This window comes from Paroedura picta, chromosome 7 (assembly GCF_049243985.1).
Source record: "Paroedura picta isolate Pp20150507F chromosome 7, Ppicta_v3.0, whole genome shotgun sequence".
NCBI lineage: Eukaryota > Metazoa > Chordata > Lepidosauria > Squamata > Gekkonidae > Paroedura > Paroedura picta.
The window spans coordinates 63,362,605-63,382,540 of NC_135375.1; the positions used below are offsets into that span (position 1 = coordinate 63,362,605).

The 19,936-nt window shown below is 38.8% G+C and overlaps 1 protein-coding gene across 6 annotated transcripts in view; it reads right to left on the minus strand.

Moving 5' to 3' along the window:
* Window positions 1-19,936, minus strand: part of ERCC6L2 (ERCC excision repair 6 like 2) — a 77,059-nt gene that overhangs the window by 17,182 nt on the left and 39,941 nt on the right. For 4 of the 6 annotated variants that reach the window (XM_077344562.1, XM_077344565.1, XM_077344561.1 and 1 more), the window contains 8 exons: window positions 13,371-13,442; window positions 12,146-12,291; window positions 9,643-9,738; window positions 9,464-9,563; window positions 8,549-8,701; window positions 7,235-7,312; window positions 4,308-5,469; window positions 1,574-1,728 (listed from right to left, as the gene is read on the minus strand). In XM_077344562.1, coding sequence (XP_077200677.1) covers window positions 1,574-1,728; window positions 4,308-5,469; window positions 7,235-7,312; window positions 8,549-8,701; window positions 9,464-9,563; window positions 9,643-9,738; window positions 12,146-12,291; window positions 13,371-13,442 — 1,962 coding nt within the window. Of the gene's footprint in view, window positions 1-1,573; window positions 1,729-4,307; window positions 5,470-7,234; window positions 7,313-8,542; window positions 8,702-9,463; window positions 9,564-9,642; window positions 9,739-12,145; window positions 12,292-13,370; window positions 13,443-19,936 lie in introns of those variants that run through there. The other 2 variants (XM_077344564.1, XM_077344566.1) reach the window with 2 other exon arrangements.

The window sequence follows — 19,936 nt, forward strand, 5'->3', positions numbered from 1 at the left end:
ATCCTGTTATTTCTCTGTCAAACACTGTCAAGAGTGCCAAGTGTCTGTCATCCAATTCAAGGGATTAAGTCTTCTTTTATAGTGTGATACTTGTACCAATTTTAAAAATACAGATATAGTTTCTTAGAGCTGGTCACAGTCTATGTTTTGGACAGGATTCATGCCGCAAAGGTTGAATATGACAGCTGGCAGGAAGCTGAGGGGAGAATACATCCTCCCCCTTTTCAGTCACCACATTTCAGTTGCCATAGTGATTAATCCGCAATTCAATGGCTGTCTTTGTACATTTCTTTTCAGTAAAACTTTAAGTAAACTTAAAATTGAAAACAAGCAGTTGACTGAAAAAAGAGGCTCCACATAACCAAGAGGTACAGTATAATTTTTGTGACCAATATATTTCCATGTATTAAAACAGCAAATTAACTGTAATGCAGAATACAGCTTCTTTGAACCCCTTAAATATATCCTGTCCCTGTTCATGTAACTACTGAGTGGAGTAATTTTCCCTTTTTATTACCAAGAATTCTACTGCTGCACGCATGTTTAAAGGGGATCCCTTTGCACACTTGACAATAACATCAGACAATAACACACAAAAGAGTCAAACAAGGCCATCCCAGGCCCCTGTAATTTAGAGTTCTTATTTAGACTGTTTAGAACTTTTTCCAATTAACACAGAAACTAATTAGGGAATTAATGAAGGAATCCAGACATCCAATTCAAAGTACAGTGGAAACATTTGAAGAAGATGCTTCCCCTGGCTACAGAAGGCTTCAATTACTTCCATATTAATCTTTTTAAAAGCACCCCCATCCCACACAAAAAGAAAGAAATGCAAACTACCCTAGAAGCAAATGAGCACTAGAAGAAATGATACTAAAATGCTCATTACTAAAATCTGTCAGAATTTGATGGCTTTGGTCAACATAGCAATATATAAAAGTATTTTTTATAACTTTTTAAAGATACAAGCAAAATAACTAGCAACTGTTTAGTGAACATTTCAGTTGACAAACTTCAACTACAAGTGATAATCCAGTATTAATTTTTCCTCGCTCAATGTAACCTACAGGGGTTTTGCTGTGAAGATAAAATGAGCTCACACATGAAACTGCCTTAAACCAATTCAGATTATCAGACCACCAATGTCAGTACCGTCTAATCAGACTGGCAGAGGCTCTCCAGGGTCTCAGGTAGAAGTCAATTCTCATCATCTCTTACCTGGTCCTTTTAAACTGGAGATGCCAGGATTAAACCTGGGACTTTCTGTATGCAAAGCAGAGGCTCTTTCACTGAGCCACAGCTCCTCCCCCAGTTTTCTGGAGGAGTGGAGAATCTTGTAAACTATTTTGAATCTTCACTGGGAGAAAAATAACTTTTTTCTTCAAAAGGAAAAGTTTGTCCATTTCCTAATCCCCGTGGTCTACAAATAACACTAGCTTTCTTGCTTGTCACTTTGAAGCATCTGTTCCAAGTGATATTTACAGTAGCCAAGAGATGAAAGTAGAATAAAATAATCAGGCTATTAAAATACCAGAAAAAAAGAGAAAATCTTTTTCAATCCTCCCCTTACCTTGGGGCTGCATACTGCTATATTTGCAGGGAGTTGAGAAAACTGATTCAGTTCAAACACATCATGTACTGCCCACCGACTCATCTGATTTTCAGCCTTGCTTGAACCAACCACATTTTGGTTTGAATGAACATATGAGACTTCAGCAACATCACCTAATGATTGAAAAGGACAGCATTTAGATGTTTCATATATATACTGAAAAATATGCAGAAAAAGTTAGGAACCTCATACAGAAATCGATACTGTATTCAAGCCTGAGTAAATAACACAGTGCATGCTTAAAACTGTTTCTTCAACTATAGAAAGAAAACTTTCTTTGAAAACACTGATATTAATTGTAATGCCCATTTCAATGGTCACAGGTGATACTCAGATAACACACCTGCATGGTTCTGTACTGTCATATGAATTTAATATTAGCCATGCAAGATCATACCATTGGTAAATCTAGTCCAGCATCCTATTTCTAAGAGTAGCCAGTCAGATGTCACAGGAGAGCCCATGCAAGCACGACTTCCTGACAGCAACCCCCGTGTGATGACTGCTTCCCAGAATTCAACAAACAGATGGCTCTCAAGGCTAACAACTAAAGGTAGCTCTACCTTCATAAATCTTTTAAAACTACCTAAGACAGTAACCATCACTATATCTTGTGAGAAAATTCCAAACATCAATGAAGCCATATTGAATCTACTGCCACTCAATTCAGTTTGACCCAAGTGCTACTATTATGGGAGAGGAAGAAAAGTCACCACTATCTATGTACATAATGTATATATTTTTAGCTCCTGTTGTGTCACCCCCTAACCTTTATCTAAACTAAGTTGCCCCAGACATGGCCGCAGATGTTTTAGCCTTGCTTCATGGGGCAGATACTCTAGCTTTGTGATTTTTGGTTGCTGTTTTCTGTACTTCTTGTAGATCTTCAACATTCCTTTTAGAGAAGGGTCAAATAGAACTATACATGGGATTTGAAATGAGGCTCCAATAGAGAACTATTATACTTGCAGTTGTATTCCAGCTCCTTTCCTGATGATCCCTAGCTTGGAATTTGCCTTTTTTATCATCACTGTGCACTGAGTCAATGTTTAGAGTGCGATATCAGTCACACACCCAGATCTTTTTCTTAGCTAGTCACCAGTTCAGACCCCATCAGCATATAAAACTGAAATTTTATAGTTATAACCACCAAACCCCCCCCAGCATGGGTCACATGGGTTATATTTATAGACAGTCCTCCCCAGGGGCTCATAGTAGTTTATATAAAATTTTTAAACAATACAAGAAACAATCCATATCATATAAATAACCATAACATTAATACTGATGATGTTATTCGTTCAGTTGTGTCCATCCCTCGGCGATTCTATAGGAAAGACTTCACCATGCGCCCGTCTCTGACTGTTTGTTTTAATTGATTCATGGTCAACATTAATACTACTAACTGATAAATGTAAGAGTGGTAACAGTGCAAACAGGTCCAGGAGCAGAACGCATTGATGGATTTCTGGGAGGGAGGGGGCAGGGACAGTGCAAATGTTGTTGGTTACGCGTGGTCTCAACCAAATGCCTGGTGGAAGAGTCCCCTTTTGCAGCCCTGCGGAACTGTTTTAGCTCCATCAGGACCTAAATGGACAACTGAACAGCAACAGTGAAATAAGCAAGACCAATAAAAAGGGGAAAATATTCAACTGGAACAAAACTTAGTTTAGACTGTAGTCTATCTCTCTCTCTCCCAATTTCTGTTTATAGAATGAGTGTGCACAGCTCTAATGGCAATTTCAAAGTAAGCTTAAATAGTTGACATAGGATATTATGAGACAGTCAAGGCTTTGTCTGACACACTGTTTTTGTTTCAAAAATGGCTCTTCAAAATTATTTGACAAAGTGATGGAAATTTCAGGATTACAATGTCTAATACCCCCTTTTCCTTGTCTCTCCCTGTGAATACCGCTGAGGTTTTTTTTTGTCTGTAAAGAAATCCTTTCTAAATCTGCATGGCTGTAAATGCATATAAAACAGAGAGTAAATTATCTTTGTTAGAATGACTTTCTAAACACTCTTGGTTATTCCACACTTCACTGTTCTCCCTCCCATGAAACTCTATGCATGAACTGACCAACCACAAGTCCACCAGTATGCATCAGTTGTGAACTACTGTTCCCATTATTGTTCTTGTGTTCAATTGTACTATTTTGTACTATTGTTTTACTGTTATTGATGCTATCATCAGTACTTATGGCTACCAATTCTCTGTATTGTTCTGTTCTACTATGTTTCTTGTAAACCACTCTGAGCCTCAGCGGAGGGCAGAATATAAATATAATAAATAAAAATAAATAAGTGGCTCTAAATATCGAACTGCAAAGACAGAGAAAGATCAACAAGCAGATTGACCTGTACATGCACGTCACCTGATTAATCAATCACCTGATCTTTAGTTTCTTGTGGTAACTAATTTATAGATGACCACAGAAACTAGATATATACTGGGGGGGGGGGGTGGACCCAAAATACATAGTATTTTCCAGATATTTTTTCACCTGAATATAGACAGTATTTCTTCAGCTATCCAAAATGGCCAAGCTCAAAAAAATCTACCCCATTTCATGAACTTTTTTTCTGCTTGTTTAAGAGCTCCTGTGAGTACAATTTATTCTATGTCAACGGTAAAAAAGACCAACAAGAGTAATATTTGACTACTATTCTTTGGTACTGTATTTGTAATTACCAAGAAGGCTATCCAATGATCCCTGTTTTTCTCCTTGTCTTGTAAATGGTAGCTTGCTGAAAGAGGTCTGCGATAAATAGGAATTAGTTCGTTTTCTCATTGTAACAGATGTACAGTTACCATATCTCGCTAATCTGGATTCAAAGTGAATGCTACACCTATTACTTTTTACCCTTTGATTATTACTATCAACCTTCCTAATTGCTACATTCTCTTCTGATGAGGAAAAATCCTCAATATTTTGAGAATTAGCATTATTTCCCTCCATGCTTGCATTGTTCCCATGCAAAACAGTTTTGGAAGTGTTATCAAACTCCTTAGCATGGAATTGTTTTTGTTTCACAGTGCTGGCAGTTTTCTGCATTCCCGACATTTCAATATCTTCAGACTCATCACTAATGTCACTTGTTTCTTTCACAGATGTCTTGTCCTGGATGTTTTTAAATGATTTTATTTTAGTGAAAAGAGACACTTTCTGATTCTTCTCAGAAGGAAAACGTTTTTGCCAAGTTGTAAGCAGTACACTTTTTTCTGGATTTATCCTTACAACTTCATGGCTTACTGCTGGACCCTTATTACAAGGAGCCTGGAAAGAAAAGACAACATCATCACTTTCAGCTGAACTACTGTCTTCAGTCTCCATAACTATCCCAACATGATCTGAAATATTCTTGTCTTTGTATGTACTTCCAATGTCCTTTTTCCACCCAGAATCTGGTGTAACTTGATAAATGTGATCTCCTGTTTCAGTAAACATCTCTTGTTTGACACTTCTGTTTGAGGACGATGACATTTTCTCAGAAATACTGCAGCAGTCCTGAGATTTCAGGACAACATAATGTTTGGAGCCTCTTTTGGTTCTTTGCCTCACTGACTTACTATCACCACTTTCAACTTCTGAGGCACCAATGCTACAGCCATCCTCATCTCCTTTACTCCCCTTTTCCAAAAGTTTAGAAAACCCACAGTGCAATAAAGTGAGCTGTCCCTGTGAAATTTTGGCCTTTTTTGCACTGCAAAGTCTGCTTTGATCCACTTTTGCTTTAGAATTTCCCATGGGCTCCTCATCATCACTGAAGGCGCTGCTATAATCCAGTTCTTCCTTTTCCAATTGCTTTTTGGGATTAACAGTGTCTTCATCTTCACAATCATGTTCAGCAGACTAAAGACACACAAAACAGGACAATATGAAACAAGTTAATGAAATAGCAATTCCAATTTTCAGTATTAAAATGCTACATCATAGCTTTACAGCTGACCTCGACCAGAGCCAGGGCTTGGTGGAATGAGCTCCCGAGCAAGATCAGGGCCCTGTTGGGACTACCAGCATCCAGCAGAGGCTGCAAGATGGAGCTCTTCTGCTAGGCATATGATTGAGGCAAAACAGGTAGATAATAGCTAGATAACAACTATAGCAATATCAAGCCTCCCTCTTGCACCCTGCCCTTCTTTCTTTTTCCCCCATCTCTATATTTTAACATATTCTAGCTACTTTAATAACCAAAATTGATGCAACAGTGATGAATTGTGGTTTATATAATTTAGTAAGGTTTTATCCCATGTAATATTGTTTTAGTGAGTCTTTTAGACTGTGTAAACCACCCTGAGACAGGTAACCAAGAGGGGTGGCATATAAATAAATAAATAAATAAAATTACGTATGATAAGCAGAAAAGTGGAGCCATATGTATTTAAATTATAAACAGGAACTATGAAATAATTATCTGTTGTTTGACTGTTAACTAGGAACTTGTCACAATGGCCTCCAATGTGTTATTTTCATGCAGTTTTCCAGAACTTGCAATTTACTGCTTTTGAAGCTACACCCCTCCTCCCCCCCCCAAAAAAAACCCTTTTGCTCTTAGATTGACTAGTGAACATTTTCCACTGAGTTCAATGAGGCTTAGTTCTAGTAAATATTTATATATAGGGAAATTATCTATAGGGAAAATATTGTAAGAATTACCTTAAAAAGTCATATATGTTTAATACTTAATGGACTTGTTTGACTATTTAATGAATCTGTAGTCTGATTTGATACACATGTATTTATGATATAATCATTATGTGAACTATGGAGTTCCTTTAAGAAAGATTTTAAATAACAAACAAGATTTTTAATAACAAAAGATTATATGTCTATGTTCGATATATTAATTTCATTAAATACTAAATACGGAAAAACTTCTGCTCTGAAATAGCCTACACAAACATTAGCCTAATAATTTTTCTAAACACTGTTGAAAAATTAATTTGTTGTACACTACTAAAGACTTTGTTACTGCTTTTCCAATTACTCTTTGCTATCATTTCAGCTATATTTTAATGTGCAGATTCTACCAAGTGCCTACGATCTATCCCTTGCCAATCAAGAAACCTTGTAGAGTGCTCATCAGAATGCTTTGAAATAGATAATTTGGAAAAAAGAGCAATAAAGCCTAAATTCAAACTGTTCTCCTGTGGTTAAGCATAGGCTTCACAACCATGAGCAGCAGGCACCCTCTTCCTTCTTTCCCCAAACACCTCTTCCTTCTACAGAGCAAAGATCCAATCCACTTCATTCATGCAGGAGGTGCTTTAAAAGAAGGAAGCATAACTTTTGGGTCTGCATGGAGAACCCATCAGAAAATCTCTTCATCACAGTAGGGATACTTGGCTTTGATATGGTAATTGCTCCCAAAATAAATCTCCAATAGAAATACTTACTTGGGGGTAATGGAAAAATGTTAAAGAAGAAAGCTATTGGCCACTGTTACAATGGCAAAACCTAAAATGAGTTATCCTTCTGCCAACACCATGGTGTTCATTCCATATCCTTTCTTTTCCATTTATTCATTATTAATAAAGTTTGTAAATACATTTGCAGAAACTTTAATCTGCAGTGCTTCATGATAAGCAAAATTTTAAAAGACAACTTGAAAATATACCATTTGCTTCTGCTGATGAGGTTCCTCTTTTAGCCAGGTAGTTGCTGTCATGACACCAGCTTCCACTTGGCCCTCCCTCTATAAGACACCAAGGTAATTCACTTATGATTCATATCTTCATCACATAAATTCATTGGTCTGGCCCAACAATTCCCAATATGGTGCTTATGAATGCCAAAGTGTTGACCAAAGCTTTTGAATCTCAGTTCAAAAAATCCAAAAGGTCTCAAATGGAATAGGTAGCTTCAGGCCACTCCTTCTCAAATGACTGGCTAGTACAGCACTGAGCTCAAGTACATAAAAGAAGTCATGCAAAGACAAACACTGGTAACTTCGCCTTCCTCTCGCTTTGAAAATTTAAACCACACCAAGCAGGATTTTCCTTTTCCTAGCTGGACCAAGAGATACTTCGCCTGCATCCAAGCACCATTTCGGCATCTGCAGGAAGCATCCATTTGGAAGCAGCTGGTTCCATCAGAGAATGTCTGCCTTGGAACATCTGAACATATTTTGTGAGGACAGTGACAATTATTTCCTAAAATTCCAGAAGTCCTCATATGGTGAACAAGCACTCACAGTAATTAATTGCTAAAAGCAAAGAACAACAACATGTGGTAGTGTGTGACAGACAGCTTCTAGCTCTGTCCTCCATGTGTCAAAGACAATTTGTTTCCTACCAAAGAAAGGCTGTAGATTTCTCAATGAGAGAAAGAAGGGAGGGAAGCATATGGAAAAATAGACAAAAGTGAGGGGATATCAATACAGCAAGACAGGTATGACTCAGCTATTGACACAGCTAGGTAGATAAGGCTCATACGCCTATAGAGAGGCAGGATTAGGTTAGGTATCCTGTTATATTACCCCAGAGAAACAGTATGTTACTGACATGAGTCTGAGAATCTTGGGTTTCCATTCCAAATGCAATACATCCATCTCTCTCCCCTACAGAATTACCCTGCCATTTATTAGTTCTTCTAAAGACAAATCAATTTATTCTTGTGTTGCCAAAATAAGGTGTTTGTGTGAATTATTCCAGGAAAGGGAAGGGGAGAAAGGATTACAAATTTCCTCAGATACTTGTGGTACCAACACTAGTACTAGCTGCGCATCCCACCTCTAACTACAGCACATTATCAAGCTGCTTGGGCACCACTACTGGGGGTGTGCCAGTAGTAGAAAATTGAGTCAGCACCCTGCCACCAAAGGCAGTCAGCTGCCATTCCATATCTCACTGTATTAGAAGAAGTTCTTATATGTGGAAACATACAGCAACACACACAACAAAGATAATATTCAGGAGGCCAAACATCATACCTCCAGAATTTCTTTTGTAAGACATGATCCACGGTCCTGAAGCCTGAAAAGGTTATTGATGCCAAAAAGTTCTCCTTGATGATCCTTTGATCCTTGCACTGCTTCAAAATATCGTTTTGCATTTTCACTTCCCACTACTACACAATGCAATTGCTAAAACAGAGAAAACAACAGATTATAGAACTTTATTTCATGAAAACAACCTATAATAGCTATACTATTTGCAATAGTTTTGCAGCCAATACCAATAATGGTAGCAAGCAAGGTGCCAGTGCCACTACTAGTGGTATCTTATGACCAGTCCTCACTAGAAGCCATAAAAAGCTCGGAACTCTTGAAGGACATAAGTCCTCCAAGATAAAAGCTTAGGGCTCGACACGCTCCCAGCCGGTGCCACTCCTGTTCTTGGGGATCCTTGGGCTCTGGATAGAAGGAAGGAAGAATGAGCTCCTCCTGCCCTGTGCAACTGAATTCACCATGGGAATGAAATCTGGGGCAGGGTGCAAATTTAAACTAAAATTTAAACTCTTTCAGGGCCATAAAGAAACCCTGGGATTTCACAAAACCCTGGTTAAGAAAGCCTGCACTAGATTTTTGTTGGACTTTGCAGAGATTTGAAGAGACTGCAAGAATGGGAAAGAATGAAGAATGGGAAAGAATGCAGAAAAACCCCAGGTATCTTCTGTGCACTTATGACAGGGACACATACCTATGTTTTAAACGGCCAGTAAGAAAATTCTAACATGTATCAGGAATGTATTTATTTATTATAACACTTCCATTGTATATGGTGCGTTAAAAAAAGCCAAGCAGTCCCTGCTCTAAGGCAACAAGACAACAGAAGATTGGGAATAAAAGTATAGTAATGAGATCTAAAAATAAGCTTTAGGAATCAAAGCAGTATGAATTCTTTACCTGTTTGTAAACCTGTCGTAAGTACATTATCTCCTCCACTGTCCCCAAAGAGATTAGTCTAAACACTTTGACATCCCTGGATTGACCAATCCTGTAAGCTCTGCAAAAACAAAATTTCCAGGCTCAAAACAAAAAACCACCAAGGAAAAACTAAAGGCTTACATTTTTAGCACGTGTACCTGTCAATGGCTTGGAGGTCATTAGCTGGATTCCATGTTGGGTCAAACAGTATAACAATATTGGCACCAATGAAATTGAGTCCTACTCCACCAGCCCTTTACAATCATAGAAAAAAATAGAGAAGCAATAGATTCTGACATCAACACTTTCAAAAATATTAGCAAAACTTGTCATTATCATTAGCTGTGATACAATATTATAATCAAATTTCAACTGTCCTATGGCCAGCCAGAATAGTACCTATCCAGTTTTAACTTCATCACAAGAGAATCACCACCTATCACCTCCAGTAATCACATGACATTGATACAAGTCAGCCTACGCGTACAGTGGTAAAATGATGCACTTTTACAGAATTGAGTTATTTTTACCAGATACTCTTGAGGTTCTATTCAGTTTTTCTTAAAATACTAATGCTTATATCAAATATGTTGCTTTGTTCATGGGAAGAAGGGATGTGGTAAATACAGTCATAGAAAAAGAAACACCTTCCATTAACAGTATCAAACTCTCACAAACTTCCACAGCACATAAGCACAGCATAGAACCAGCTTGGTGTAGTGGTTAAGTGCAGGGGCTTCTAATCTGGAGAGCTGGGTTAGTAAATTACTTACCGTATTTGCCGGCGTATAAGACGACTGGGCGTATAAGACGGCCCCCCAATATTTCCACTCAAAATATAGAGTTTGTTACATTACATTACAGTACTATGGGCCACTATGGGCAGCTATGTCTATCCCAACTGAAGTGCACCCGGCATATAGGATGACCCCCCCCCCTGCTTGGAGGCATGTTTTTCAGGGGGGAAAAGTAGTCTTATATGCCAGCAAATACTGTAGTTTATTAAGTATGACATAATGCCAATCACTCTAAAAAGATACAGACAGTAGGAGATAAGAAGAAAACACATATTTGATACAAAATTTACATCCTTATCCATGGTTCCTCTATATATATTTGTGAAACAGCCTGGGGGTGGAATGAATTTATATCTTTTAATGTTTTGTTTTTATTATTTTTATTGTGTAAGTCATCTATGGCAAACCCCTGGGGATGCAGTATGATCATTTTTAATACTAATACTAATAGTAATACTAATACCAAAACCAATACTACTACTACTACTAATAATAATATCCTTTCTGATATTACTTGCTTTCAGCACACAAAAAGATGAAGGCTCCAAGGGTTACAGTAGAAAGCAACTACCGAAATAGAGTAAAGGAGTTGAGGAACTGGATGAAATTATCAGTTATTATTTTCCTTGACATTTGATCACCCCATATCTTTCCACTATCATATTTCATTAAGGGGTAAGTAGGCAGAGAGTGGGCGGGGCTGGTCTGGGCGAGGGGCCAATCGAAAGGTGCGAAGTGCCTTCCGATTGGCCCCTCACCCGGATGGACAAGAGTTCTAACCAGTCAGGTGAGGGCCCAATCGGAAGGCGCACAGCACCTTCCAATTGGGCCCTCACCAGCTCAAGCCAGAGCTCTTTCCAGAGGCCGCACTGACCGCCATGAGTAGGCAGTCAGTTTGACCGCTGAGCTCGCTGCCGGGGAAGGGTCCGGGGATGGCTTAGGTATTCTTATTGTCCAAATGTAGGCCACTACCACTAATTATGGTTAGTTAGGGTATGTCAAATCGAAATCTGAAACCATGATTTGAAGTTGATCTGTTAGCCACAGTTTTAACTGTAGTTTTGTCTGAAATATGAATAGAGGCATGCTAACTAGTTCCTTGGCATCGCCTGCCCAGGATGCCAGCTGGGTTTCTGCAGGCAAACCAGTATTTGAATGATTGTCTGAGCCAGATCATAGTTTCACAAACTAACCATAGTTAATTGACCATGGCTTCATGTTACACATGAACGGGTGTGTATATATTTGTAAAAACTCAGACCCAGAAGAATGTGGGAACAGAAGGTAATATGAAAAACTAATATCAAATTTAGTAAGATGCCCAACAAAACAGCAGTCTTGTTAATGACATAAAAGCATACCTCTTAAAAGGAAAATTATACTATGAAAAATTAGTTAAGAAACCAGACCATTTATAAGCCCATAAAAGATGTTTTCATGGTTTTACTTGAATTTGTGATTTTCTATGAGTACTTGGTACTACTGGTTTCTGAGACAAGAGAGAAAATATTTAGGATAAGGATCATTGGAAATTAATTTATTAGTGATTATTTTGGTTCCCAAAGTATACCAAAAACTACACAACTTTTGTCTAATATTATCTTTCATACATTTCAGATCATAACGAATTCCCAGAAAGAGGGACAGATTTAACAAACATAGACATACGTAAGGGATATGACTCATTTCTACCCTAATAGCTTTGATTGATGCAGTCTACTTCCCAGTCTTATAACAGCAGACAGTAATGTTATTGCTTCTTCCCAAGGAAGTGACAAAATGCAAGATCAATCAAATGGGAGAGTAGTAAATTTGCTATAAATCTCTAACTACCTAGACAAAAGCAGACACAGCATTTTCTTACATTGTAGAAACGAGGCAAATGTTAACTTCTTCCATGCCGTTGAACTCTTTTACTATCTTGACCCTGTCCTCTGCCTTGGTATTTCCATCAAGTCTTCGATAATCTAGCCCAGATGCCATACAATATTGTTCCAGCACATCAAGTAACTGAAGGAGAAGACAGAGAGAAAAGGCAATTAGTACTATTTAAAAACAGTCCCTATGAACCAGAGAGCTCAAGTATCCTGAAGGTTTGGAACTACTGAGAGCTTCCCTATCATCATCTCTTTTCTCTGTGTCATAGAATGACGATTATCATTTAATAGAAACATTTTGCATTTGCAGCAATGATACAAGCTGAAAATCTTCACTTTCCCAGAGAAAAGCTACAACCTCATGAAGAGATTGCAGATTAATTTACATGTATTTCTCAAACTCTGCAGTCCTGTTTCATTACATGCACTATTTCCTAAATCTTATTTCTCTCTTGCAGAAATTCTACATGTAAGAAAGACAAGAGAGTCTGACCTCAGTTATCACTGAAATACTTCCCACTGACCTGCAGAAAAAAGGAACATTTATCTGTAGGAGAAAGTGAGCAAACTGCCTGTAAAGTAGCACATAGACCCATTATGCACGGGGGTTTTAGCGCACATTCGGGGTGGAATGGCGGCGATTAAAATCACCGATAACGCACGGATCTGGCTGCAACCGGCCGCAGCTTCGGTGCATGCCGCCGAAAAAGCCGCGTCAGTGAAACGCGGAAGAAAGCGCAGCTTCCGGGTGACCGGGGCGCAACCAGAAGCGGCGCCCGGATCGCCGCGTGCATAATTGGTTACTCTGGGTTTTGCCGCCGTCGCACCCCGCCCCGTGCATAACCGGTGTGCATCGCGTCTTCCCCCTCCGCGTTTTCCATGTGACCCGAAATCGCCGTTTCGGCGTCCGTGCATAATGGGCCATAGTGACTGCACACACATCTGTTTCACTATGCAAGCACTGAAAATTGCTGATGTGCATGCATGCATTAAAAAAAAAGAAAACAGCCACTGTGCGTGCATGCGTTAAAAAAAAGAAAACAGCGACAGGATCAATAGCTGGTTTTACTGGAAAACCATAATGTTTGAAGCTGCCAGTGCATCTCATCATTATCAGAATACATATGAAAATCAACACATGCCTGTTTCCAGTACCTTACATCTGACCACATACTGATAAGGTAAATCATGCCATGTTAATGTGTAGCTCACCTTGGTAGAAAAGGAAAAAAGGAGCACTTTGTCCTGGTTTTTCCTAAAGTGGTTTAAAAGTTTCTGAAGAACCTAGAAAAAGAACATTGACTAAATTTCAGCCAGCCAAATCTCAGTACCGTCACAATATTTCCCAAAAACAAAGCAGAACAAATAGAACATATATAACTTCTGACCATGAAAAACTGAACATCACTCAAATGTCATGATAGCCTCTAATGCAAGGGATCTGTCATAGCTCACCATGAACATGGGTTGCCTGCTGTGCTTGCACACACCCTTTCCACCTCTTCCTCTTCACACACACAGAGCTTGATTAAACACTTACCAGTTGGATTATGCTTGTTGGCTGCAAAGTTCAAATAGAGAGGCCTTGGTATACTGGAGTTTAATTTCCTCCACAGGTCATTATTCTAAACTGAGATGAGATTTAACCAAGGATCAGGATCCCAGTTTGAACAGGGTAACAAACTCCTATTTTCCCTGTGCATTCAGGTGTCCCAACTAAAACTACAACCCTAAGAAAACTTCCCTGGGAGTAAGCTTCATAGACCAGCTGGGGACTTATTTCTGACTAGTCCTGCTAAGGATTGCTCCTTAACAGGAGTTTAATCAAACCAGGAAAGATTCAATGAAAGAGTGTGAGAAGGAGGGAGGTGACAGAAGCAAAAAATGCAAAACAGCATAACAAACAAGCTGTAATAGTGTCCCAAACTGACAAACCTCTCTTTAATGAGTGCCTATCAAAAAGGCTCAACACAGTCTCTGTCAACTGAATTATGAGAGACACTTCTGACACTAAAGTGTCAGAAATCTGTGTGTGTGCTAACATGACCAAAATAAATCTTTTCATGCAAATTTCTGTTTAATTCAGAGAGAATTCTGCAGGACTCTGAAAATACAAATATATAATTAATTTTAAATAAGTGGACCACCTAAGGAAAATTCATTCTAAAACAGCCACACAACAAAGGCTGCAAAGGACACATTTTAATAGTCTGGCTGCCTGTGATCAGTTTATAAGGCCACAGCCATAAAATAGATTTTGAAAAAAACACTAAAATTCATGCAGATACCCTGAAGAGATCGATAATCCTCTTTTAAATCAGCTGCATTATATTCAGAACTTCTTGGAACTTGTCTTCTAAAAATAATCAGTCAGCTGAATGCCCCTCCCTACTTCAACTGTCCTCTACTGCTCTGTTTACAGTAGGTTCTGGCTTCCCAGACTTCACACAGACCTTAAAATGCCAATAATCTGCCCACACACAATGTTCTTCGGGTAGGGAAGCAAATAATCTAGGGCATTCTATAGAATAGTAAGGCTGTTATTTTCAGAAGAAGCATGTCCACATCTGGAAAGAGCAATTCCAGAGCACTGTGCAGAAGAAAGACACAAAGAGGAAAAGGAGAATTTTCTGCCCCATGTCTCTGGTCAATTCCCACTGGGCAATAAATATTTAAACAGTGTTATTTATTCAGCAATAAATAACTTTTTAATTTGCACAGAGTTCTGTGAAAGTGCAATCTTCAAATGATAAAGGATGGTGCAGATAAAATCTTGAACATAAAACAGTAGCCAAACTAGACATAACCTACTCTGCAAAATATCTTTATTCAATCACATGATGAATAAAGAGTTCCAGTTTACAGGTCATCTAGAAATTTGCAAATGGCAAAACTGGATTGTTTTAATGCGTGCAAATATACATTCTATTGCTTAAAATCTGATTGAAAAAACAAGAAGCAAGTTTAAGGAAAGAAAAAGAATTTTACTCCAGTGTTAATGGGGGGGAAAGAGAACAAATAGGTTCAGATAAGTAATTGCCTGGTGGAGATCCTGAAAACAAATCACCTTGTTTGTTTAAATAAAGCGAACCAAAGTCACATCACTTGGGAGTTTAGGTATTCTCCAGCTGAGAATAGCCATTTAGAAGCCAGGAAAGAAGCAAACTATAACAAAGAAAGAAGAAAACCATACTAATCCATATGCCTCTGTAATTATTTTGTTAACAGGGAGAAACATACAAAAATAAGTAAACTAACCCAAAAAAGAACAAACTATAGAAGCACTTGTGTAGCTAAAAGTATGTTTATAAATCCTATGAAACATCATGCCTTCTTAACCTCAAAAAGGCTACTATTATGAATTCCATAGGGGAACCTTCAATCGCTAATGGGAAGCGGAAACTGATAGACAAATGCAGAAGCCCATTAGGTCTGGTTTACTATCAGAACATTATTTATTTATTTGTTTGTTTGTTTATTTATTTTTAAAATTTATTTATTTGTTTGTTTGTTTGGATTTCTATACCACCCATTCCTTGCGGCTCTGGACAGTTTACATTGAACATTGAATAACTCTTACATGGAACATTACATAGTCTGCAACATTGAGCAGCCTTCAATAAAGCATTATAACAGTTCAACAGTAAAACAATATATAATAACATTGGGAGGTCAATTATTTTGGCCATGGGAGGGTGTCTGGGTTACTGCCCCAAAAGTCTGGATGGGCTCTTCCAATTTTCTACAATTTCAACCTATACAGACCTATGAATCAGCCATTTTACTCCAATGTATACTGTTGCTCTCTGAAGCACACAGAGGGCAATCTTCTTCAGCAGTGGAATAGGCTGCCTAAGGAGGTGGTGAGCTCCCCCTCACTGGCAGTCTTCAAGCAAAGGTTGGATACACACTTTTCTTGGATGCTTTAGGATGCTTAGGGATAATCCTGCGTTGAGCAGGGGGTTGGACTAGATGGCCTGTATGGCCCCTTCCAACTCTATGATTCTATGATTCTATGATTCTGACTATAGTTTTATGCTGAGGCTACTAAAGAAGTATGCACCTATTATAATCAACTTTCTTTTAACACACACTTGTATCTATCCTGGGGTAGAAGTTAACAAACAAACAAACAAAAAACAGAAGGGAGTGCATTCTCTTACACTTCCTAACTCTGGATTCAGAATAAGAATCATATCTTGAAAGAGGAAACTATAAATGGAAGGCATCAAGCTATCTGGTATGATCCCTTTTGGTTCTTTAGTATTCTATCTCATGTTTTCTTCTGGGTGAATCAAGCCAGTATATTTCAAGATGGCTTATTCTTGCATGCAAATCTTGAATTCATCCAGAAAATCTGGTCAATGTCAGGAAAACCTCCCTGTATCTTAAAATAATTGTGAAGTACATCACAGAAGTTTCCCCCCTCAAATTTGGCCTTCCCAAATCCTCTGGGATTCCTCTAAAATGCAGCTTATTAGATTTGCTTTGAGTTTTCAGGATTTCAATACTTTTTTCTGCCTTTTCAATCCAAAGATCCTGTCGTTCTAAATAAGATTCGTAAACAAATTTTCTTTTTGCTTTTGTATTTCTTTTTGTAATTTTAAATTAATTAATATGCTGTATATTTTTAAAGTTATTTTCTCTGAATCTTGAGTAGTATTTTGGGTTCTTTCTTTAAAATTACTGCATTTGGTTCACCAATATTCATGACAATTTTTCCAGCATTTCTTCAGTTTTCTAGTCCTCATCTGTTTCATCTACTCGTTTCTTGATTTCTATGCATATATCAAATGCACAGCTATCAAAGTTTGTACTACTTAAATAACTCAACTAAAGTATAAGCCCATTAGAATAAACAATTCTGTTATTTAGATCTACATTTCTTATATAAAAGGGCTAAATGTAGAAAGTAAGGAATGTTCTGAATACAATATAGATGAGAAAGGCAGCATCAAAACATTAAGTCTCAAGCATCAATCCATCTCCAACAGAAAAAAAATCCTGTTACAATTATAATGTAGTCAAACAAGGGATAAAACAAAAAGGGGAGGAAAGGGGAGAGGAAAAGGGCGGGGGGAACAACAAGGAAATAGAGGGGGGGAAACCCAGCATCTTAACTTTGTTTCCCAATATGCTGATTCATCTAGCGTCTAAGACAAACACACACGCACAAAATAAATTAATTATATGTACAAAATTTTTTTAAATCCCTGACACTTTTTCTCACCCTAACACTCATGCTATTCCTAACACCTTCCCAACCATTCTTAAACTAACCCTAACCCAAACACTGAACTTGAATGAATGTAATCCAGATTTTAACCCTATGAATTCCTACCTCTAACTTAATCTATCCCTTGTTCTTTGTGTCTACATTCTGCACACTACATCTCTGACCTCTACTCAGAACATTTTCTTGTAACGTAAGTCTTTACTTTGTAGGTTGAATACAGAGAAACTGTAATTAATTCTATTTACAATTATGTAAAAATATTTATACTTACCACTTGCCCATCCTAACTCTGACTCTAACTCTTTTCTGATGCAATTGCTTATGCTAATCCTAACATTCTTCCAAATCTATCCATACCTAAGCTAACCTAAACACAAAACCAAACTTTAACCTTGAACTTTATTATTATTATTATTATTATTAGATTTATTTTCCGCCACTCCCTTGCGGCTCATGGCGGGTCACAACGTCCCAAAATCCCCATTAAAACCCCATTAAAACAATAATAGCATTACCAATATTACCGGCATGGCAGAGAACGGCAACTCAACTTCCCCCCGTCCCACTACTGGCGGGTGGAGAGGAGGTCCTGATGATGTTTACTTCGGGTCCGAATCCCGAGTCCCCGGGGGGGGCATAGATCTATATTATCGGCCCCGGCCTCAACCATAAACCTGGCGGAAGAGCTCTGTTTTGCAGGCCCTGCGGAACGTTGAAAGATCCCGCAGGGCCCGCAGCTCTCCCGGGAGCTCATTCCACCAGGTCGGGGCCAGGACCGAAAAGGCCCTGGCCCTGGTCGAGGCCAGGCATGCTTCCCTAGGGCCGGGAACGACCAGCAGATTTTCACCCGCAGAGCGTAATGCCCTGTGAGGGGCATAGGGCGATAGGCAGTCCCTCAGGTATGTGGGTCCCAACTCACGTAAAGCTTTGAAGGTTAAAACCAGAACCTTGAACCAGATCCGGGCAGCAATTGGCAACCAGTGCAGCTGCCTCAGCACTGGCTGGATGTGGGCCCTCCAAGGTGTACCAGTGAGGACCCTAGCAGCTGCGTTTTGCACTAGCTGAAGTTTCCGGATCAAGGACAAGGGAAGGCCTGTATACAGCGAGTTACAGAAATCTATTCTGGAGGTGACCGTTGCATGGATCACTGTGGCTAAGTGTTCGGGGGACAGGTAGGGCGCTAGTAGTCGGGCCTGGTGAAGGTGGAAAAGCGCCTGGCCTGCTACTTTTTTGACCTGCGTCTCCAAAGTCAGGGAGGCGTCAATGGTCACACACAAATTCCTGGCCTGGGACGTGATGGTGAGTTGCGTCCCTGCCAGGGTGCGTAAGCGCACTTCCTGTTCCTGCCCCCTATGTCCCAGCCACAGGACCTCCGTCTTGGAGGGGTTGAGTTTCAGGCGACTCTGCTCGAACCATTCTGTCACTGCTTCCAAACATCTGCCGAATGGTTCCGGGGGGGAGTCCGGGTGGCCGTCCATGAGGAGATAGAGCTTAACCCAAAATTTAACCCTAGGCATAAATATTCCTTCTGATATATTAATCTGTCCCTTTACATTTGTATATACATTCTGCATACTACACCTCTGACTAGTTCTCAGGATATTTTCTTGAAAATATAATGCAAATCTTTGCTCTGTAGATGGAATACAGAAAAAAAAATATGTTTAAAAATTCAAAAAATATTAATACCTAACTCTGACCCATCCAAATGTATCTTTTTTACCCTAACACTAACCCTAATGTTGCCCAAAGCTAGCCCTAACCGAAACCCTAACCTTGAACTAATTCAACACAAAATTTAACCCTATGAAGAACTATTCCTACCTCAAACCTCATCTATTCCTTGATTTTTGTGTCTACATTCTGCACGCTGCATCTCTGACTAGAAACGCTACAGTTTATTCATAATGCAATGCCCATACAATGCTTCCCACATTAGTCTCACATAAAATGCCCTTGATATTCTCTGGAAGAGCAGCACAAAGTAGAACAGCAGAGCTGAAATAGTTTGCGGCCACAACTCTTATAATTCCTAACGGAAGGTCTGAAAAATAACACTTGCTACTATTATCAGTAAGCAGTTTGCTATTCCAGTCTCACTCGGTTTCAGAATAACAGCAGATTAAATTATACATGCACTTTTAATATTGAAAAGTCTACAGTAAATATTTGAACTCTGAAGTAAAATTTAATTTTAAAAGCTGCCTGTGTAAGATTTTCATAACCTTCTCTTAGCTGAAACTTTGGCAGATTGCAAAAAAGTCTGAGAAGATCTCCTGGGGACAATAATGTTCAATTTAAGCTTTTGTAATATGCATTCTTATTGAAAAGGGCAAACAAACTGAAGTTGTAAGATGCTAAAATATTACAAGAAACTGTATAGATTAAATTAACTGTTAAAATATATATATGAAAGATTTAGGCAGTTTCAGTGAATCACACTCTAAGCCAGACTCTCCTTATGAACCACATGTCTGCCTGGACTTCGCAAGTGGCCACACCCCAGACACAGTGGCAGCTGTTAGGAGGACTTCTTCACTGG